This window comes from Calonectris borealis, chromosome 2 (assembly GCF_964195595.1).
Source record: "Calonectris borealis chromosome 2, bCalBor7.hap1.2, whole genome shotgun sequence".
NCBI lineage: Eukaryota > Metazoa > Chordata > Aves > Procellariiformes > Procellariidae > Calonectris > Calonectris borealis.
The window spans coordinates 114,030,677-114,054,519 of NC_134313.1; the positions used below are offsets into that span (position 1 = coordinate 114,030,677).

The 23,843-nt window shown below is 39.4% G+C and overlaps 1 protein-coding gene across 2 annotated transcripts in view; it reads right to left on the bottom strand.

The window, feature by feature from the left end:
* The window catches only part of SUGCT (succinyl-CoA:glutarate-CoA transferase), a 342,445-nt gene that overhangs the window by 37,040 nt on the left and 281,562 nt on the right, over positions 1–23,843 (bottom strand). For both annotated transcript variants that reach the window (XM_075142976.1, XM_075142977.1), the window contains one exon: positions 18,204–18,267. In XM_075142976.1, the coding sequence (XP_074999077.1) occupies positions 18,204–18,267 (64 nt within the window). The remainder of the gene's footprint in view (positions 1–18,203; positions 18,268–23,843) is intronic.

The following is a 23,843-nucleotide window of genomic DNA, read 5'->3' on the forward strand; positions in this document are numbered from 1 at the left end:
GAAGGCCAAAGAAGGAAAAGCGCTCTTGAAGTGGGAGGAAAACTACAGTCAAGAACACAAAACGGTTCAGGATTTCTTTCCAAGAAGAAGAGCTCACCATAAAGAGCATAGTAGCGAATGTCACTTTGGTGTCTCTTCATGCATCAGTAAGGAATGGTGGGGAAATCACGCACGCTTTCCATGTCTCTGCAAAGTTCATGCAGAGGGAAGCAAAACCCTTTCTTCCACCTCGGGCATCACCCCAACCAAACGACTGTCTGTGGTATAAATGCCCTTATTTACACAGCGTGGAGGTACAGCTGAATTTACAGGAATGCCCAGCAGCTGGGCCCAGGCCCCCTGCATGGCCCCCAAGGGCAGGGACAGCCCCCTGGGCCTCCTGGGCACCGGGGCTGCCTCGAGGCCAGCACCCCAAAGGTCTTCCTCCGAAGGATGCTGGGCAGAGGGGCAGTGGGCGGGGCTGCGGTGGGCGGGGCTGCGCATGGGGGGCCCCGTCACCCCTGTGTCACAGTGCCACCACCCGGCAACGCAGCAGTCACAGTACCCCAGGGCAGGATAAAAGGGAGCATCCTCCTGTGTCCTGCTGCCAGAGATGGCCTGGGGGCAGCCCAAAGACATCCCAGAGGAAATCCTTGAGGAGGCGGTGGAATTACTTGGAGGGGTCTGAGGGAAGAAGACCGAAGGCTGGACGAGGCTGCTGGAGATTCTCTGCTGCCAGGCCAGCTCCTGGCAGGGCCACCTTCAAAGCCCATCTGAGGGATGGATAGCCTTTTCAGCTGGATAGCCACGGCAAGACCAAGGGAATGCCTTCTTGAGGAGCACTGCAGAGCTCGCTGTCCTCATCCCCTGTGGAGCCAGGGGCAGACACCGTAAGAAATGGGATGCAGAGATGTTGCAAGGGGTCCCAGTGCTTTGGAGCATCCACTGGAGTCCCGCCAGGCGCGGGAAGGATTCTTGCCCCCAAAGTCCATCAGGCCAGGGGCATGTGGCCACTCTGAGAAGCCCTTGAGGTGGCTCCAGGTTGAGGGAGAATAGGGCTTGGGCATCTCCTGGAAGGTGTGACCAGCCTGCGGGAGGAGGAGGCGGGTCTTGCTCACATGCTCAGGGAGTAGCCGATCGCCAGCGCTGGGGTCAGGAAGGAATTTTCCCCCGGGGCAGATTGGCACTGGTCCCCGGGGGTTTTTTGCCTTCCTCTGCAGCATTGAGCACGACCACTTGTCAGGGCTCCTCTGCTCCCTTTTGGCTAGGTTACTGCCTGCTGCTCATGCACCACGAAGATGGCCTCTCGTGCCCTGCAGCTGGGGGGAGCAAGGCTTTTTTTCCCCCACGGTGGGCTAGCAAGTGTCCCCGGGGGGTTTTTGCCTGCCTCTGCAGCACTGAGCACAGCCCCTTGCCAGGGCTCCTTTGGGCCATTTGGGCTAGGTCCTGCTGCTCGTGCTCCACGAAGGTGGCCCTCGTGCCCCGCATCCGGGGGGAGGAAGCTTTCTAGACTCCCAGGGCGGGCCCCCACGGTGGCCCCCGCGGGTTGCTTCTTGTCCTCCGTAGCATTGAGCACAGCCCCTTGCCAGGGCTCCTCTGGGCCCTGTCGGCTCGCTTCTTGCCCACTGCTCTTGCACCTCCAAGGCACCTCTCGTGCCCTGGCTCTCTCGGGCTCTCTTGTCCATTGCAAGTTTGGAGCGGGAGCGAGCTCTGCTCCTCCCTTGGCTCTGTTTCCCCGGGGGTTCTTGCTTGTGCAAAACAGCCTGGGCTGGGAAGGGCTGCAGGCTTGCTGCACCATCCGGAGCTGCCTCTTTGCAGCTCTCCCTGCCTGCAGCACAAGCGCCGGGCCGGCACGAGAGCGCTTTTCAGGCATCACCGGCCAAGAAGCACAGCGGCACAGCAAGTTTTGGAAGGCAAAAATTGTGCTTGTCATCGCTACGTGTCCTACTTTGGAAAATACCCCACGGTACCACACCCCTCTTCTTCTTCATCTTCTTCTTTTGTGTGTGGTCGGTCGTGGTCCTCATTCTTCACGTTCTCCCTCTTGAGGAACCAGGGGCTGCTTGGCCTGTGTTCCTGCTGCTGCTTTCTGCAGCTCTGTGGCTTGCCTTTGCCAGGCTGCAAGGGAGGTTTTGTTAAGCTAAACTGAAGAATGCATCAGCCTGCTCCTGGCTACACATGCGCATTGTGTTCAGGCTTGTGAGCATGGGCTCTGAAACAGATTCAGAAAAATACAAATACAAATAAAATCCTGTTTGCACTTGTAACCTTTGCGTTATGTGTCCTTGAAAGTGGTTGGGGAGCTGAAAACCCCCTGGCATTTCAGGCAAATAACAGTCTCCCCGTTACTCGACTCGTGGTGAGCGCAGGGAATGGAGCAGCATGGTTACGCTATGTCACGCCTAGAGCTCTGCATGAGAAGCTCTGACCGAGGCCTGAGGGCTGCGCCCAGGAGAGCAGCTCTCTGCAGCGCAGGTCCCAGGCCCGTCCAGAGGACAGGGGCAGAGACGGGCACACCTGCAACATGGCTCAGGCAGGGCCTGAAGGCCCCAGGCTGAGCTGAGACACGTCCCCCGGGCCCTGGGCAGGAGGCGGCGTGGGTGGGGGCCGCAGGGGAGGCCGGTCCCAGCCACTGAGGCCTAGGAGCACCCCCAGGAGCCCGGCAGAAGTCGGCTTGCACTGCTCATGTGCTCTCCTTTAGACAGGGGTGGTTGGCCACTTTGGAGACAGCGTATTGGGCCAGATGGACCTTCGCTCTGAGGGAGTGCTGTGGTTCTCAGGCTCTTTGATTTTAGCCTGGTTTCCCACGGGACACAGATCAGGCATTTCTAAAAATGAGTACAAGGAGAGAAACAAAATCCACGGGGAAATGAACAGGTATTGCTCACCTCAGAAAGGTTTGCAACCATTCAGTTGAGGAGCACGTCCTGCTTCAGAGCGAGGGCTTGATCTTTGAGGCTCGCTAGGGTCAGAGCTGTGGGGTTTGCCCTCCTGTGGAAACCCAGCTCAAGTGGATGAACACAGGAGACTTTCAAAAACCGCACTTCACACTCGCTCTTTGCAAATTTGTGCGGATGGTCCAATTCTCTCGAGATGATCTGCAGCTCTCACCCCCATCAGCAGGTACGTGCCTCCTTCCCACAACGTGAGAGAGGCAATGCCTAGGCTGGGACATGCTTATGGGTATTCAATGCCTTCTGCTAGTGCAGGGCTGGGAAGAAATGTCCTCAGAGGTTTCCTCAGCATGTGCTGGTAGGGAAACCATTCAGTTCAGGATCATGTCCGGATTCAGGAAGAAGAATAGAACAGAACAGAACAGAACAGAATAGAATAGTTCAGCTGGAAGGGACCTACAATGACCATCTAGTCCAACTGCCTGACCAGTTCAGGGTTCACCAAAAGTTAAAGCATGGTATTAATGGCATTGTCCAAATGCCTCTCTAATCCTCCACTTGCCCTCCTCAGGAAGCTGCAGAGAGCAGTGAGGTCGCCCCTCAGCCTCCTGCTCTCCAAACTAGACAAACCCAGTGTCCTCAGCTGCTCCTTGGAGAACATGCCTTCCAGCCCCTTGACTAGCGTTCAAGTACCTTAACATCTTTTTTTAAGTTATGGGGCCCAGAACTGCACACAATTCTCAAGGTGAGGCTGCATCAGCGCTAAATACAGCAGGATAATCACCTCTTTTGACCGGCTGGTTAGGCTGTGTTTGATGCACCCCAGGACGCGGTTTGCCCTCTTGGCTGCTTATGGGGCACTGCTGACTCCTGTTGAGCCTCCTGTCAACCAGCACCCCCAGACCCCTTTCTGCAGGGCTGCTCTCCAGACACTCCTCTCCCAGCCTATACTTGTGTTTGGCATTACTCCATCCCAGGTGCAGAATCTGGCATTTGGTCTTGTTCAATTTCATGCCGTTGATGATTGTCCAATGCTCCAATCTATCCAGATCCCTCTGCAAGGCCTCTTGTCCCTCAAGACAGTCAACAGCACCTCCTAGTTTAGTATCATCAGTAAACTTACTAACCATGCATTCAACTCCTGCATCCAGGATCACTAGTAAAAGGATTGACCAGAACTGGCCCTAGAATTGAACCCTGAGGAACACCGCTGGTGTCTGGTCACCAGCCAGATGTAGCCCCGTTCACTGCGGCCCTTTGAGCCTCTGCCATTCAGCCACTTCTTCACCCAGCGCATTGTTAGTCTACATAATGAAGGAAGCAACTCTCAACAGAGCTGTATGGATTATATCCCTTCATGTTAAATTAATTTATTCCTTCTAATCCAAAATGACAGTGTATATGGACTCTCAGCATGTCCAGTTGCACAGGATCTCCTTTAGTATACAATATATGCAGGGCACGTGCCCACATTACAGATGTCTGGACAAATTAAAGTTACTGAAGAAAAATATGCCAAAGAAACCGGGGTGGAGGCAGGGGCAATAAGCTCTAATACAGAAGATTAGAAAACAAAATATGAAAAAAAGCATAAACTTAAACTTACCTGCTTGTTTACACAAACAAAATCAATTTCAGCATCATATAGATAACATAACCGCAATACACAACATATATGGCTTAAATTCATCTTTTAGGCCCGTGAAGTAGGAGTACAGAGGAAAGAAGAACTAGTTGGATATATTTTCTCTTTTTTGTCAAATAGATGCAATAGTATTAGAAAATACAATTTATGTCATATCCTGTATGGTGAGTGGTCACATAAGAGTGTTAAGTACTCTGGTGAATGTACACTGTCTTAATAATTTGCTTTTTTTCCTATTACATAGCTCTCTTAGAGCTACATAGATGTGAATCCATTCAGTCTCCTTGTTTTTTATTATAGGCTGAATGTTACCAGTGGGAGAACACCACTGGTAAGTGAACTTTATATCCATTATATCCATTATTATATCTTAAAGTTCAGGACAAAATTGTTTTCTCTGCCAGCACGCCTCAGTCATTACGTTTCACGGTTGCAGTATTTAGGAAAGACTGGAAATATGAGACCTGTGGAGGAAGCCAATATATAATCAAACGTTTTAAGTTTTTCAAAGGCTGTGTGTGTTGTATACCAATTACATCTGCACCCAGAAATAACTCCTGAATTAAGTATAATCATATTCCTGCCTGGATTGGTGTCTTTGGCCCATAGGTATTGCTAGTTAAGTAGCTAAAAGCAATGAAGTGGAAATCAGCTATTATCCTAGTATGATGAGCAAACCAATATGCAGTCCTTCCTCCCCAAAGTGGCGATTCAAATGCCCTCATTACTGGGAGCAGGATTTATTTCTTTTTACAAGATAGGAGGTAGTAATGGTTACACTACTCAAATATAAAAGTAAATTTTGAACTACTAAATACTCTTCAGGTAGAGACATTAAGCACTAGAAGACAGAAATTTCCTAAATTATGATAGAGTTTTCAATCTTAACTCTTGACTTTTTAAAGAGCCTCTACAAATGGCTCCTCTTAATATCTCTGTGTAATTATCAGCCAATATAGCGACAAAGTGTACCATGAATTGGAATGCTTAAATTTTGTCTTGCATATATTAGGTTCCATATTTTTCGGTACATTTAAGTTGATTACTGATCATTACTTCTCATTAATTACAGTAAATTTAGAAAAATTATCTGACAAAGCTCCTGAAAATAGAACTCAAGTCTTCAAAAAAGAGCAGAGCACTTTTACTGAGGACATGCTTTACGGTAAATAAGACAACATTTGTTTAATTCATTCATCTTGAGTTTAAAAATGATCCACAACTTTCTAAGGCATTTATCTTCCACAATGTAATCACCATGAATCATCAGAGCATGTAAATTCCCTGAATGTACCCAATATTTGACATCTTGTTTCTAAAGAAATAATGATTTTTTTCCTGTCTTTGATATCACATATAATTATAATTACACATAAATACTGCTCAAAGATGAGCAGATAAAAATGCAATATGATACCAGGGCTTAGCTGTCTTTTCACTTACAATAATTCCTTCATACAACACTTTGTAAAAAAAAAAAAGTTAATATTTTAAACACAAAATATTCAGATTTCTGAATTTTCTTAATCACCTTTACTTGTAAATTACAGCAGTGAAACTACCTAGTTCTTCTCTCACTACAGTTTAACACCATATAACCTCCATGGGTATCAAGATTGTTATGCTCTATAACAGTATATAATACACATTCATATGTGATATGCAGGTGTAATATCTAATTATGTTATAGAAATATAATATATTATTATATTTCATTGGAACTGGTGCCCAGTATAATATTTGTTTCCAAGAGTCAGATAAGACTTAGACTTACTGTTTCTAAATACACTCAATGAAGCATTTTGATTCACGTCTGGGTACATCTGGGGAAAAGAATACCAGTCTCTGAAAATATCTGAAAATTAGAAGTATACGCTATGCCTCACAATATCGCAACTGACTGCAAACTTCCCTCATTAAAAAAAACCAAACAACCGAGACTTGAGGTCATCTGACAGAAAAGTCTTGAAAGTAAATGCAAATTCATGGAAATGGTAACAGATTGCCACATGGAGGTTGGTGGTGAGTGATGCTGCTCTGAGTGATGAACCATCTAGCAGTGAGAATCAAGAATTCATACTGAAGTAGGAAACATGGTATTGCTTGCTTTCTTGAGGTCAACTGGAAGGAAGGTTCCAAGGTATCTCCACATTAGCCAACATTTTGAAAGACTTAAAATAGAGCAGAATAATGAAGGTGAATGGCTTCATAGGAAGACACCAAGGGTTTTCTATCAAATTCTGAGCTACTCCTTCAATCTGTCCTGTTTCACCCCAGTAGTTTTCTCTACAGTGTCAGTACTACAGAAGTACTTGAAGGATAGGTTAAAATGGTATCTTCCAATCCAACATTGCCATGCAGCTATACCAAAGTTACACTTTACCCATGTATTCTCATAACACTCAGAGCTGGTGAAAGCTAGAGCATGGTACCTGAACCTATGAGGAGCAAAAGGACACGTCAACATTTTCTGATGTTTTTTTTTTAGGAAATCCAAGCAAAAATGAGGAGTAGAAAGGTAAGCTATTAAACTGTGCATTCGGTTTTGAGATAAAATAACTATTAAATCATACACTGGGGATATTGATTAGTGAGTAGTCAGGAAGTCAGGAAGGAAAAATTCCCTTTCAGGAATTACAACACTAGTCCTTATTCTAGTGATTTAGGAAGGTAACAAAAGGAAATACTACCAACACAAAAATCTATGCCCCATCTTTACCTTCTCTATTCCCCTAAGTATGAATAAATGTGAAAACTAGAATGTTTGCCAAAACAGCCTCCTTTGCCAAATTTACTGATCCCTAAAGTGTTCCCCATTGGGAGTTGAAGGCCAGACTTTAAAATGCAGGCATATTCAAAGGAAACAACAGAAATGTATACTTTTCATTTATTCACATAAACACCTGGCTTGCACATACAAAATAGTAAGTGGTGCATTCACATGATCAAGTATATAACTCACTATATCATTAAGGAAATATCTGACAGAACTATATAGAAAGTGATCACCTTTGCAAAGAGTTTTTTGTTTTTCTAAATGAAGTATTCTAAGCACTTCCACAAAAACTTATATCCACTTCCACAAAAACTTATACCCCAAGAGACAAACCACACATGAAACCAAAAAAGTTTCTAATCATTACTTTGTCTCAGATCGGAATTCAATTTGACCTATTCTTTTGAAGTTTTCACTGAACCTTAACCAGAACTGAAACATAACAAGTACTACAGAACTTCTGAAATTCAGAATACTGGTTTGACTAACCATTGACACCTAACAAGGATCAATTTAAGGAGGGGAACGGTCTGCACCAGCTGGTGCTTGCAAGGCCACAGTTCATTGTAGTCTTTTCCTATCACCTCCTTCCTCAACTCATTCCCCATGTTTTCTCATCAGCGTGGTCCTTCAGTGCAAGCCTTCTCTTCTCCACCCTAACACTATGCCGTTTGCTGTGAACCACCAGTTTCTTGGTCAAAGCTGTTAGATTTTGCACCTGCCTAAGGTGAGCTTTGAGCCCGAACAATGACTCCTATTCTCCAGCAGTGTAGTCCTGTGTTGCTTAATTTCTTAATTTCTCTGCTATCAGCACAACTCCTTCTGATCCCTGGCACAGGACAGCTACCACTGATGTTTCCAGGATAGTGCCCCCCAGCTGTTTCGCTTTAGCTTCTCAACCTCTTAAGATTCAGGAGGCTCAGAAGAAGACAGGATTGTGCTGGGAGCCCAGACGATGGTTAGGTTCTGGCTGAGGAGTGAGGCCTGAACGCTAACAATTCTCCCTGTATGAAACCCATATTTGAGATGTGCCCCCATCATATGAACTTTTTCCATTTTTAAAAGGTGTGTTTTCCAGGGAGACAAGTTCACTGACCATTTCAGCAAACCAAAATGGTTCAAACTAGGTAACACTGAAAAAACATACTGCATGGACAGTAAAGCTAGGAAGAAATGACTGCATGGCATCACCAGAACTTAACCTGGCTCAAAAGAAAATCACTAGCTCAACTCCAGCTGAAAATTGTACTACCTAGTTCTTTGAGGAAGAGAAAGCAATTCCCAAATGTAACTCAGCAAATTATGGGACAGTTTTCATCGTAGATTTACTCATATAGGAATCTAAATCTCATAGTCAAGCAATGCAGCTTAATTTTTTAGCGGTAATCTTGTAATTTCTTTAGATTACTTTCAAATTGCTATGGGTTTATATAAGCTTGTATAAGTATGCCTGTGTTCATGGGCTGGTAATAGCAGATGGGTGCATGCAGTTGTGCTTTCAGTATGTGCAAGTTGGACAACTGGAATTGGGTATTTGTGCATGATCAGCTTTGAAATTTTGTTTGCCCCACATGTTTGTTTGTAAATTGTACTGCCTCTCTTCACAAATGTGCCTGATTTTATGTTCCTTGTGATGTTTCTAAAAACAGCTTGCAAAGAATATTAAAAAGCTTGTTCTAATATGCAAGGCTCTGCCTCATTTCATCTCTGCATCCAGTTCAAAACCCATGAGGATCACTCTACTTACACACAAATCAATATAAATTTTTTTATTGGCCTGCCACAGGCACAATCTCTAAACAACTTTAATTTAAAGCAATGAACTGACACCAAATTTTAAAATTCATTAAGTTATCAATCCCTTTTAATAGAACAATTATCTGCTTTTTATATGGGTAAACTGTTTTTATTTACTGCTATTTTCAGTCTAGTTTCAGACAGCCAAAGAAACGGGGATTCTATGTCTACTTAGGGGACTCTGTTCCGTACCTTAACAGACTCTGTGTCAGGAAGATTTTTGTAATCGGGTCTTGACCGATGCCTAATGTTTTCAATAGACCTTGGATTAAGCTAGTTCACATCTGTTCTGTCTTGGTTTAAACCTTTTGCACACAGTGATAGGATGGACAATCTAATTTTATTTGCAAAAAAAAAAAAAAAGTTTATGTTTAACAAAACAGTATTTGCAAGTTTGGATTAAATTTGGTGAATAATATCAGCTAAATAAAAATCTGGAAAAAAAAAATTCACATGTAGTCATAAAACATTTGGAAAAACTCTTGGGAATTTCCCACCCTTCCAGAATCCCAAAAGAGCTCCAGAAGTTAGCAAAATGGCAGGGGGCAAAAGAGGTGGCAGCAATGCTTTATTTTTGATAGCCCAAATTATTAAGGCATCATTTGGAATATTCAAGACTCAGGTCCAAATCACCATGCATGTTTTGAAGCAGGGCTTTTATGCAAGGAAGATCTGCTGGTGAATGTATCAATACTAAGAGCAGGCACAAGTTTTAGAATAGGTGAAGAAGTTGTTGGATTCAAATTTACCCAATCAAACTGTGTCTTCATTGACCGCATAAAGGGATCTAGAGAAATAAGAAGCATCAAAACCATTGCTCTCTTTTTTATTAATATTAGGGAAAAAAAGGTATCTGAAGAAAAATAACCTGAAACGCAGGCACTTAAATGGAAGTGTGTATCTGGAAATAGTCATGCTGACACAGCCTTCAGGATTAAAAAGGCAAGCAAATTAGGCATGAGCTTGAAATGCAGCATGACAGCTAAATAGATCAATGTAATTTTTACTGCATGGGCAGACACCTCATATCTATAAGTTAGGCAATACTGGTCTTTTTAAAAGAGATTTTGATGCAACATGGGATTAATTTCTGGGCAGAATGTTACTAGACAGAGCTGTGGGAAGTACAAGGAAGAGGAGCAAAAATAATTGCAAGTTCGCAGTGACTAAGAGAACTTAAATATACCCTACTTCAGGACTTACAGATAAAAAAGTTAAATATATGTAAATTTACAACAGGTACATGTTATATACTGGTGGTACACTCTTAATCAACTGAACGGTAAAGTTAACTGGATAAGCCTTATTTTGCCCCTCATTTCCACCCAATCCCATAGCATCAAATGTCAGGTATTGTCATTATTATAATTTGGAAAAAAATGAGCATGATTATGCTCTGTGAGTTCTATTATCTCAATGTTTTGGATGAAGAAGTGAGAAATGTAACTTCATGGGCTAAGGGACTTGCCCAAAGTCAGGCAGGAGGTTTGTGATGCACTCTACAGAACTCCAAATTTTTCCTGTACATAGACTGCAATAAAAAAGACAGAGTTACAAAGCTGCTGCGCTTTGCTTACACAACGGACCTGAAAAGACCTGGGCAAATTACCCTACATAGTTTGTCAAAAAGTCATCTAGATATTATTTCTGTCATGGAAGTACTTTAATGGGGAGAAAACAAAAGCAGTTAAAGTTCATGAAAGACATGAAAAAAATATTGTTGCTCTATAAAACTAGGTAACATTGAATTAAATCGTGGCATGGCTTTTTTAACAATGAACATGATCGGGCATTTAAAGAAACCGGCAGATATTTGATGAATTTTCCATCTCTTGAGGATTTCTGAATAAGAAACTGTAGTCAAACACACATGAAAGGAGTAAATCGATGAAATTCTATGGCCAATGCTGTAAGAAGGTAAACTACATGATCTAATGGCCACTGCTGACCATAAAATTGTTCAGTCTAGGTTCACAGAAAACAATTTAAGTCCAATCATTCTTTCCATTCATGGGTAGGAAGGGCTTGGGTCACGACGACATGGTGGAAACACAAATGAGGATTAGTATACTCAGTATCCTAGGGATTAAGTAAAATTGTCTAAATGTTTAAAACATATTTTTACATTTAATGAAACCAAACTTTTTTACCTGACAGTAGATTCCTTTTCTTATCCAATAATTATTAAAGATCATAAAGATATACTTACAATTTATGGGTGTTGAAGTAATTTGGCTGTTTTACAACGCACCCGAGGCATGCAGATATATCTTTACAATCACACACCCTGAACTGTGTGAGCACCTGGCTGTGCTTGTTACAGAGTGAGGGTTAAGAAAGTACTTTCTAAGTTACTGTTACTCACACAGAAAGAAGTGGGAAACACATTTAAACAGAACAACAAAAAAAATATTTTTAAACAAAGCTGAATTCTAGGACTGTCACATTGGTGGGAAATTAATGAGTTTATTTGGCTATTCCTTTAATACTTCAACTTTTTTTTCCCCCTATGTAACAGAAAGGTGGTACTGTTTAGTTTACTCTCCATAAGAAACTATTATGTCCAGTTTAAAGGAAATCCTAGTGTATCTTAGGACACATGGAGGAAAATAGAAAGAAAATATTCTGCAGTAAGTAGAAGTATAATTACCAATCAACATTCAGCAAAACTTCAACCTCCATTTTACTTGACTTATTATCTATGGAGTAGGAAAATGTCCCCACTTGTCCACTGAAATATTTTTATTTCCCCTCCCAATATGGCAGTGTCAGGTCCTGGGAAGAAATATTTGAGGCAAGAAAAACAACTTTGATTGACACAACTTAAAGAAAGACAGAATAATCTAGGGTCTGCTGAGAGGAGAGTCCACCTCAGACACCCTGAACAACAGTCCTGGAGAGCTGAGTAACACACAGCACTGTTGGTCCCAGTTGGTATCGTTACTCAATTACTCTGAGCCTGATGGAAAAGGCTTCCGCTATTTCTTAATTTCCCCCAACAACTGAAGTCCCAGAATTAGGTAAAAGACAGCTAGCTTTTCTTCCTTAAAAAATTAACTTTAAAAGTATCAACTGTGGCACTAAGACCATTCCAGGAGGTATAGCAAATTTTAAAATAGACAGAAGAGAAATATTCTGGAAACATATGACAGAGGAGCAAAAATATGGAAAGGTTTGTTGTTTATGTTTTACTTTAAAAGGAATCTTAAAAGATTCCAAATTAAAGTATCATTCATTAAAGACATAGACTAGCCTTTTCTACATAATTCTGAAGTTTATAATATATTCCTTGCCATTCCCAACATCTCTTTTCTGCTTTTGCAATCAGCACAAATATATTGTTTATATATTTATTAAGATTTTTTAAAGTATTTTGAGGATAGCTAAGTGAGCTGTCATACATCATTTCTGCCGAGTTCCTGTAATGGTCCTGAATTCCTCAAAATTGAAATCAGCTCTGTGAATGTAAAAGACATAAACAGTCAGCCCTGATGACTAAAAAAGGCGAATGAGGTAACGGTAATGCCGGTGAAGCTGTTTGTCTCCGATGTACCATAAATAGTGAAGTGAAATTAAAATTTTTCAATCAACATCAGTTATGCACATGCATGCACGCACACACGCGCATATGAAAAAACTGCTTGATGAGAAGCAGACAGGATCAGAAGTTCAAGCAGAGGTTCTTGCAAAAAAAAATTGTTGGGATTTTTTATGTTGTTGTTGTTGTTCCTATATTGTGGGATCTCCTAGCTGCAGGAAACGATAGATTGGAGTACAGACTTCCTTAATTTCCTGCAAACTTCCCCCATGCAGAAGTCACCTTTCTCTGCCATATATCTAGTCCTACTGAAGCTCCCCCCACTACACTTACATTAAATGATCAAAAAAAGATAGCATGTACCTCTAGCAGCCGTATCTGCTCCCTGTATTGAGATGTACTGATCAAACACATAGATACCCCCACAACTATAACTGGTCTTCCCCATACATGGAGAAAATAAGTATAAAAGCATACCTACATAATAAATAGGAATACATATTTAAAATAATACATAGAGTTGTTCCAAGAACGTCCTTCCCTTAGAAATCAAAGTCTTTTTTGACTATTAATTAAGATCTGAAAAACTGCAAACGACTAGTAAAGCGAGACACAGACAGTGATTTGTCCAAGGTTAAGGAAGAAATGTGTGTCACAGTAAGGAAGTCCTATTAGATTTCTTGCCTCTTCGTCTTGTTCCTTAAAACCATTCTTCTAAGAGATTGATCGCAATTAGTCTCCATGGAACCACAACACCATTTAATGAATCATACAACAGGAAAAGCCTATCTCTGAAAAAAATGTCTTTCCTGTTTCAGTAGTATATTTGTAATGCACAGTGACAGGAGAAGACCGGAAAAAGGGACATTTCTCCTGAGTGGGTTGATTAATTAACATAGATCGCCTGAATTCAGTCCAAGAAATCTATGCCAAGGAGGAATCCTGTACTGCCTTTCCTAACTGAGCTTGGAGCAGTCCCCCAAACACATTATCTCAAGAGCACAGAAGGAAATCACGAAGCCAGGTATGAAATTGGCCTTTCCGAGCAATAAAGACATCCTTGATGCAGATCATGGGCCAAAGAACAGAAATAGTGTTTATCAACTCAGAAAATGGGGATGAGGAGAACGTACAATATAAACATTTTCAAAACTAAGAATAGTTGTTTTGTCTGGAAGAGGTGTTTTACACAATTTCTACAGTTATATTGTTTCCTGTTTGATGAGAGATGATTCCGAAGTGTGGGCTTATATCCAAATCCCCAATTCGCTAAGGCTTAGAAGGGGTCAGAAATGAGGTTTATTTCACAGAGGCTTCTGCTAGTTAATAAATTCTACAAAGGTTGGTTTGTTAGGGACAGCTGAATGCATTGTGTTTTTTCCTTAAAAAAAAAAAAATCATATTACAAACACTCTTTTGACTATAAAAAACAACTGGCAGCTTTTAAAAGTCAACATTAGACACTAGATAATGCAGAAGTTGGGAATATTATTATTTGAGTTTCCTAAACCATATAAAATAAATGATAATGGAAAAGGTTTGGGCAAGATTGCATTGCATCCATTAGCTTTTTCTACATAATCAGTATGGGTTGGTATCCATTACGCTCCACATATTGCAACTCAATAAATTACCCAGTGGCTCCTAGAAACCCACATGTTACCACTCTTTGGAAAAGTCCATTACTCTTTGGCAAAGTAGTTCAAGACTATCCCAGACACTAAAGCTTCTTGAAATTTTGTCCCTTCACTTAACTGTATTGTCTCTGTGCCCTCCAGCATCATCTGCAATCTGGCATTCTATAAAACATCTCTCCCCTATCATTTTTTGCCCTCAAAAGTACTTTCTGTGCTCTACATCTCCCATTTTCTTAAAACTATGTCATTTCTCCTCCAGATCTCTATGGAAAGGGCTAAGCACAACAGAGCTGAGTGAGAAGATACTGAGCTTAATCACAGAATAAGAACATAATCCAAATTGGAAAGGACCTCAGGAGGTCTCCAGTCCAAGCTCTTACTCAAATCAGGGTCAGATCTGAGGTGAGATCAGGTTGCTCATAGCTTTATTAGTTGTTTCTTGAAAGCCTCCAAGAATAGAGCCTGCACAACCTCTCTGGGCAACCTGCTCCACTGCCTGGCTGTTGTCATGATGAAAAAGACTTTCCCGATATCCAATCTGAATCTCTCTTGTCTCTCATCCTCCCACCATGCTCTGTGGTGAAGACCCTGGCTCTTCATGTTGATAACCTCCCTGTGGGTGCTGGGGGGCTACTACCAGGCCCCTCCGAGGCTGCCTTTTCCCCAGGCTGAACCAGCCCCTGTTCCTCAGCCTCTCAAGCTGAGGTGCTCTGATCATCTTCAGAGCCCTGCCCTGAACTAAAGATGATTAAGCTGACTTCAGATATAGAGCCAGAAGAGATTCATCAATACAGCCCTGCAATCAGATGAACCAGTCCTGCAAAGAATTAGTGCAGTACAGTGCCAGGCCTTTGGGACTCAAGGGAGGATCTCTCACAGTATTGCACCTTCTGTATATATGATATGTAAAGTGTATGTATATGTATATGACAAGTCAGCTCTAGAATAACTTCATGACATGAATATACTGAATAGTATATGTGAAACATTATCCTAATGAAATCACTCAACTACCACAGAACCACATTTTTCTTTAAAATGGTCTATAAAAATAAAATTTTTTCTACAGTCACTCTTAGTCAGACATGATGAACTCCCTTTTTCACATCCATTCTTGAATCTAAGATATCTTGCTAATAGTAACAGCAGTGTATATGTGCAAAGACATTTTTCAATGAATACTTGAAGCAAGAGGTACCAAAGTACAAGGTCTGTATCTCTCCTACCATCAATACGCATTTTGAAAAGAAAAATGAATAGAAACATGTTTTTTATAATGCGACTTCTCCCAATCCAGTACCACCAGTACCTTACAATGTGCGTATCATCACACATTAAATTTCAATCTGGGAATTATAAAAAAAGGCAAGGGGGAAAAGCATTGACTATGTGTGGAAAGAACCAAATTCAATAACCATAACAAAAGGAGGGGTATGAATCACCAGGTCCAACACTAAAAATGTAGCCTACATTAAAGTCAATGGCAAAACCCCTCAGAATTTCAAGATGCAAGATCTACAAGTGAGGATTCATATACAGATTTGAACCCACTCTCAAAGTAGGACATGCCTGGAGAAGGACTACTCCAAACCAATATGCTAGACACAGAGGCGAACCCTGATACTTAGAGCTGAAATCTGCCAGCATGCTCTCACTCAGTAAGTGTATGTCACTGCACTCACAACTTTACTTGGCAGCACAAGTCTGACCTTTGTCAAGAGCCTCAAGTGTGATGTCCAATTCAATTACTAAAAGACACATTAAAATCTGGCTTATATGGTTAAGAAGTAACAGTCACCCATTTTTATTTTGGGATCAGCGTCTCCCCAGTCTCTTTAAGGAGAGACATTTTTAGTCTATTCAGTTTCAACATTCACATTAATATCTTTGTTAAGCAACCTTGAGCTAGAAACTGAGAGCTTAGTAAAGTTGTTCTCTACCAAATATAATACATTCAAATATAATCACATTGAAAAACAAAAAAGTTGTTACTATTTTACATAGTCATTGAGAAACAGTTTATCTATCAGAGGTCTTCTCTGCACACGCTTCCCTGTACTCTGTAAATATATCATCGACCAGGACAATTCCAGGGTACTTCTATTACCTACCATCAACAGTAGCCGAACTCACTTATGCACTTAAATTTTGGGACAGGGTAATGCGCTGTCTTTCCAGTGATATCAATAGGTCCATTCTGTTCACACTGAATGAGTGTCCTTCACCCTTCCCTCCCCTGTCTCTCCCCTCCTTATCCTCCCATGCCAGGAAAGGAAGGAATTCTCCTTTTCCTGCTCAAATATCCAATAATCATTTCAGCCATCCGCTTCAATACAAGAAACTCTTCATAGAAGCCCATCTAAATGGCAAACCATTAGAGATTAAGATGATTTATTTTAGTTTAGTGCAGTGTCACTGATTTAATAAAATAAAAAATAACTAAGGATTTGGGAAGTACTATGGCTTATGTAAAAACTCACTCTCTTGCCAATACATTCTATCGTTGCTGACAGACATTAGAACATTCCTTTCATCTCCTTCCTCTTCTTGCAGTTTAACCTATCCCCTTAAGGAGTATTTGCTTTCTCTAAGATAGATTATACATTGTATGCAACATGAAAACCTTACGCACTTTCTCTACCATCTGCAAGGCTTTTCTGCCCACTTCTTTAAAAAGAATTCAATCAAAACCCTTATTAGTCTTTTCATTTTGGATAAATAAACCAGGATTATTTTGCTGTTAGAAACTAAAACAAAAGGATTACTAATTCCAGATATGTGTATCTAAATTAGAGAAGCATTTTTGAATACAATCAACCAAACATCCAAGCCTAGTGGGACCAAATGTGGAATGCAAACTGTGATAAAGAGCAAATATGAAGCATACACATACACACACACAAAACACCCCCTCTATTCATGCAGAAAACATGATCTAATATGGGATTGATTTCTTTCAAATAATTCTTTCTGCATCCCAGTGTGATTCCAGGATGTGCAAATTAAGATAAATTTTATGGGTCAAATTCTTCTTACCACTACATGTGCTCAAGTCAACTGAAATTGATGACAACTGGATGCTGTGTCAGAGGGTGGAATTTGGCACAGAAAATCACAATGTAAGGAGAAGATGTTATAAAAATAAAAATGACATGGTGCTTTGAATGAGGGAGGAAACAATTCTCAATGTGGCTTGGGAGAGAGAAAAGCATAAAGAAGCAGAAAAAGTTGACCCAATAGCTAGCAGATTATCAGATAAGGCTCAGTTGTCAAAACAGAGCCAACTGTGAGAATCTAATGAGAATTTTCATAATGGCTCTAGAGGAGCCTAACCCTATTCCATAACTAACTCTAATGGAAGTAAAGCTACAGCAGCTCGAAGTCCTGATCCACTTAGAGCTTAAAAGAGGAGAAACTAGTTTATTACTTGTGTATTCTTTGGAAATCCGAAATAGCTATTTAAGACTTCATCATTGCAAAGCTTCACGTCTGATCTCATTAAACAAAATAGTGTGATGAAACCTTCAGTACGAACTTCCCTCCTTTCTTCTTTTTTTTTTTTTACAACAGAAATGTCTCTAAAAGAAGCCTGTGTAACTTGCAAAATAGACTTAAATCAAAAACAGATTCACATATTCGTGTAGATGATTTAGCAGTAATATTTCTAGCAGTGGGAGTTTGCAAATATTATCAAATCCATGTTCATGTTTTATGACAACTGACCGATGAAAACCAGAAGCTATTCTGACACACATTTTAACCCATTTTTCTGCTACCGGAATAAATATGAGCACAAATGTCTTCCTGGTTAAACTTTTGTTCATTTGAGTGAAATGTGAAGATGTGTCATGTCCTCAGTTGAGTTCCAGAACTACTCAGGATGTCATGTGGCATTTAATTTCAAGCTCCATTTAGAAAAAAGAATTAAACATCTAACCTGGAACAGCTATCCTCCCAGCTGTTGGATGATTCATTTCCATCACGAGTCCGTTGTGCAGCACCTAGGAAAAAAAAACCAAAACATGCATGTAATAAAAAAAATATAATCAATTCCTAAACTCAAAAGAGAGATAAATATTATCATGTTCTTTCACAGAAAATCTGAAAATATACGGAGCTACAATTCAAGTAATTTGTTTAATTTGTAAAATGTAAAATGATGTTTGACACTATTCTCTATTTTATGTGTCTAAATAAATGCTTCCGCAAGACTTTACAAGTCTAACATATCTTTAAGCTCTTATATCCAGCATCAAGCATAAGAAATTGAGCCGCAAGCATGTCACGCTTTCAACCACCAACAGACAACTAGTACAACATGGAATAAGAATTAAAACCTTCACCCACTTTCACTTTTAATCTGCAATATGTATTGAAGGTCCATACACAATTTATGCTTTAGTGTTTTTTTTCACTGTTACTCAGTTGCTTTTGAGCTCACGAAGGATCACGCTATGAAATGCTGTCTTAGTAGTTCTTACAAACATACAGGAAAGATGCCATAATTTTGATGTTATTTCTGTTCTTTTGAGTGCGTATGCCATGCTTCAGTTCTGTGTACATCTGTATGCCATGATTATTCATCACAATTTCCAGTTCCTTGTTTTTAACCTCAACAATGTATAATACCAAAATACTCAAGTAACAGAGAAAAAGAAATTCATAATAGCAAACTCACTGCTATTGTTAATAGATTTCTGCACCCAAAGCCAATAAGTAATTTTTATAATTTCCTCACCTACTATTCTGCCATCCTTCTAACAATTATCTTAATCACATAATCAGAATTCTTAAAAAATATTTATTTTGTTATTGAAGTATCCTCTACAAATAAAAAGCCTCCCATTAACCACTTCTTTTCATATCCAATGTAACAACAAATCTGAAATAAAATAGAGTGCCTTGCCAAATGTATCAGCTATAGAAATGAAAGATGGGCAAAGACTGTTAAGTGATCATGTAATACATCTACCTACTCACCTTACACTGTGAACATCACTAGCAACCTTGACTATTAATGACAGGTGTTGGTCTAATTATTCTTGAAAATTTCCAGTTAACAAGGTGACAATTTTCTTATGTAGTCTGCATCATATTCTCTATTTTTATTATAAGAAATTTTTCTCCTAATACATAATCTAAATATCTTTGCTTTGTATTAAACATCTTTATTCTTGTCTTTTCCCCAACTGGACACAGAAAACCAATCACTAGCATCTTTATAACATTCTTTTATGTACTGGAAGATTGTAATCACATCCTCCCTCAGTCTGCTCTTTTCTAGACTAAACAAAACTAATTCCTTTAGCCATTTTTTCCAGGTCAAATTTTGTGAACCTTTTATCTGTGCAGAATAGCACGCTTAAGAAATTCCCATTCCTGAACAGGTGGCGTCAAAAGGTTGGGTCAGCTTTCTCTTAGCTTGCGGGGTGAGCCTATTTAGCTGACATTTAGAAATCCAGATATTTCGATAATAGTAATAGATGCTGGTGGAAGAATGTCTGTTCACTGGTCTAATTGTTTGGCGCTGTACCAAATAATTAGTTCTATTTCTCTTTCGGAAGATTAACACCAGTTTTGGTAGACATTCAAGTGAGACGTTCAGATTTTTTTTCCAAATGACAGAATTAGAGAATATAATTGCTTGTTTTAACTTACATCTAGAATCTTTCCTGTTATGCCCTTAATCAAACAGTATTGAAAGCTCGGCCTCCTTTCTCTGTAACTTACTCACATAGGCTTTCTTTATGCCTTTAAATGATTATTTGTGACCTAAATGCAAGAAAACACGCTTATTTGAACTTGAAATCAACAGCACACTCAGGTGCATAAGCACTTCTTTAGATGGCAAATTAAAGGCTATACCTAAAAGTGGCACCATGTGGTAAAAGAAAAACATACAGATTCTCTAGCAGCTACTCAGGGCTCCACAAGATTCATGCCTTCCTGTGTTCTGGGTCTCTAAATTCTTATTCTAATAAGGCAGACCTATATTACTTTTAAAAGATTTCCTTTTGTTAGACTCAAATTCCATCTCCCTTTTCTTTACAGAATGAACTAAGAAAAGCCTGCAGTATCTTCGAGGATCACCAGTCTAACTTCAACACCCTTTTAAAAGAATTGCTTAAGATGCAGTCAAGCTTCCTTTCCATTTTCATGATTTTGATTTTCCCTCTCAGGTATGTTATTTTCTCGAAAACACCACTATTGTCATTACTCTTATTACTCTTACTTTCTACAGTTATTACGCCTATATTGGTATACTCAGTTCCATCTTTTCTTTTGAAGAAAACACCACCTAAGCAAGGAATCTGGCCAAAGAACAGTTTTTTTTCCCACATCAGCAACACTGTTTTAAAGTTTTAAAGAACTGTGTAATTTCCTGTTTCATGTGTTCCACTATTAGGATTCCCGAAAAGAAATTGAAAAAACAACTTCACTGACTCCTCCTCGTGTACATTCTAAAAACTATGAAGGAAATATGTAAGATTACTGCATCCTAGCCTTTGGGAGAATGCAATGTTCATGTCCATTATCATCAAAGACAAGCAAAGTCTGAGGACAAAGAGACAGAACTTGAGGGCCTTCTCTTCCATTGTCTTGTACCGCTCAAATGGTCATGATCCTTCTGATGTGGTAGCGTCCTCTATCCCCTTTGTATTCACCTTAGCTCAGCATAAGGAACTGATTAATCAAGAGGATCATGTAAAAGATGACGGCCGTTAGTAGATCCATTTTTTAATATTTTTTTTCCATATGGCTTACTTTCCAGGCTAGAAATACTCTATTATTATATTATCTGTTACCATTTGAGATTTTGTGAATCAAATTTGGGTGGCATTTTACACTGATTATAATGAGATCATTGTATGGGAATCAGAAGCAGAGTCTTCTGTCTTTCAGTAATAATCTTTTCATACCATTTCATTTTATTCCAAATACAGTCATCTTGTAGATTAAAGAAGGAACCTCTCTTGTCTGTCTACTGGTTAATGAAAAGAAAACCTGATATCACCATTTTGTAATCTTATCTCAACAATAGTACTAGCAGTGTCCTGCTGTTATTTGTGACATGTTCATGTAGGATTTTTTTTTTTCTGTTCATACATGTTTATGTCTTTCCTCCTTACCTAGAACTGTAAAGGAAAAGTGTCTCCTATTTGCAAGAAAGAAAAAATTACACAACAAGAAATAGTAAAAAAATCTCTGCATTCTACTGAAGTCAATAGAAGATATGGTTGCGCTGATTTGTGCCATCTGTTATAATGATTCCTTAAGCATCAACTTTTGCTCCATAATCTTTTTTAAAAAAAATTGTGTTTTCTTGCAGACTGAATTTGAAAAACTATATAGATATTATATATACAATGCAGAATATATGTAATTCTCTATCATTAGTTGCTACGCTTCTACTTTGGGACTATTTATTGTATATGCAGACAGTATCAGATTTGCCCATGTTACAGAAAGAAAATATTGTTTGGTGATGGATAAAAACAACAGAAGTCACTATATTTTAAATTTATTTAGCCAGTAGAGGTTATTACATGACTTTATTCAAACCACAGCAAATAAAACAATTCATATGATTATGTCTTCCAACCTCAGAGAATAAAAGAATTTAATTAAAAAATTACTTCAATATTATTTTCCCAATACTATATGCAAGGAAGTCCACACAGAATTTTTTAAGCAAAGACCTTAACGTTTTACCTGTGTAATGCAAACCAAGGGTAATTTAATATATTTCATCATATGTATTCTCAGTTGTTTCATCATTTCCTCTTGGCTTGTCATGAGAAAAACTATGGAGGATACTTACATCAGCTGCTATGAAGCTCACAGTAATTCAGATAGAATAACTTCAATGATTAATTTTGCTCTTTTCCCTAATGTTGTTAATAACTGCAAGTTAAAAAGTGGTTAAATTTTTTATAACAGGCACAGTTAAAATCCCTTAGCCATCTGCTTTCACAAGGAGCATCAAATATTAACTCTAGTTATTTCTTGTATTCTCACCTTGTTCAAAACAATTACCCAACCGACACTATTTTTCTGCGTTAATATTTATATTACCAGTGGGCATGTTCAGTTCAATATTGTAATTTTTCTTTCAATATTTGAGTCTCTTTTGAGTCTCACTTAAAAGCTAAGTGACATATAAGGAAGAAAATGAGAATAAAATGAACTTCAACAGAAATATAATTATAATATAAAATACAATATGGCTGCAGAAACAATTTTAAATTTAATCTTCATGTAAAAGACTTGCAAGGCTGAAAATCTAGATTCAAATAGGGGTTTTATCTTTGAACTCTTGGGACTTAAGACTCATTCTTTACAAGATCATATGGTACATACAGTGGTGCAAGACACTTTTTCAACTTTCATAGATTCTTCATGGAAAAAGGTGAAACTCATTTTTCTATGACTGTACTGTTCCTTAAGGTAATAAGATGTACAGACTATTAATGCATATGGTGGTTTTCTTTGGGACTTATGTCTGAGTACCTATTTATCTACCTAAAAAACAGCTAGAAAAACTATCACCATGCAGGATATGGCTACAGGATGATTTAAAGAAATCTGTTTTTTCTTGGACGCTCCACAACTTGTAAGAATATCTGATGCTTGATGATGGGGTCCTTAATTGATAAATACAAAAACAATACATATACAAAAGAGTTCTTTTGATAGAAAGCTTATATAGCAAAGCAACAAAAGTTGTGAAACAGAAACCAATCATTAGTATTATTATTAACAAGCATTAATCTTCCTTGCAGCTTTCAAAAATGAATGGCGCTCTTACATGCTAAGGAGGTAAGGTACTTTATTGTATTATTGATGCAGCAGCACAAATAGCAGGTAGGAGAATCAGAAACATTGTTTCTGCCTTTTTTCACGTGGATAAAGGGATGTTTGGCCACCTAGTAAACATCTGGCAAATTTTGCAATTATCATGAGGTTCATTTCATATCATGTTAGTTCATTTCAACTGCAGTGTAACTGATTATGCACGTAACCAATCACTCATGACAATGCAGTTTCTCTTTGAATGGCCAGCAAAGTTTCAAATCCATTCTAGGTACTACCTAAGATAGAATCAGCTTCCAAATCCCAATCGAAGGAGATGCTGGAATCAGAAACATATCAAACGTTGTCAGCGCCCTCCCCCCCAAGTTTAAAAAGTTGTATTTAACGTAGAGCCATGCATTCAAAATATGTGTTCGTACAGATACCACTCTCTCACAGTTTCATCTAGAGTTTAGTGAAAAGGAATTTCAGGGCCACAAAGGAAATGATGTAACCATTTTCTCCATATTTTTGTAGCCACAAGATAGCTGGCTGTTGGTAAATGTAATTACTACTAGTGCCTCCAAACCACAAGAAAATAATAATACTGTTTTTCCTGTACATGCTGAACATAGAGCTATGGCCATAATCACCCCCTAAAGAACTAACAGCGCATGTTGTGAACACAATGCCACATTGGAATCACATCCCACATCCTAAAAGCACCTTTTCCAAAAGATGTTAACTCATTTGAAATTTGAAAAGGATATTAAACATATCCTAT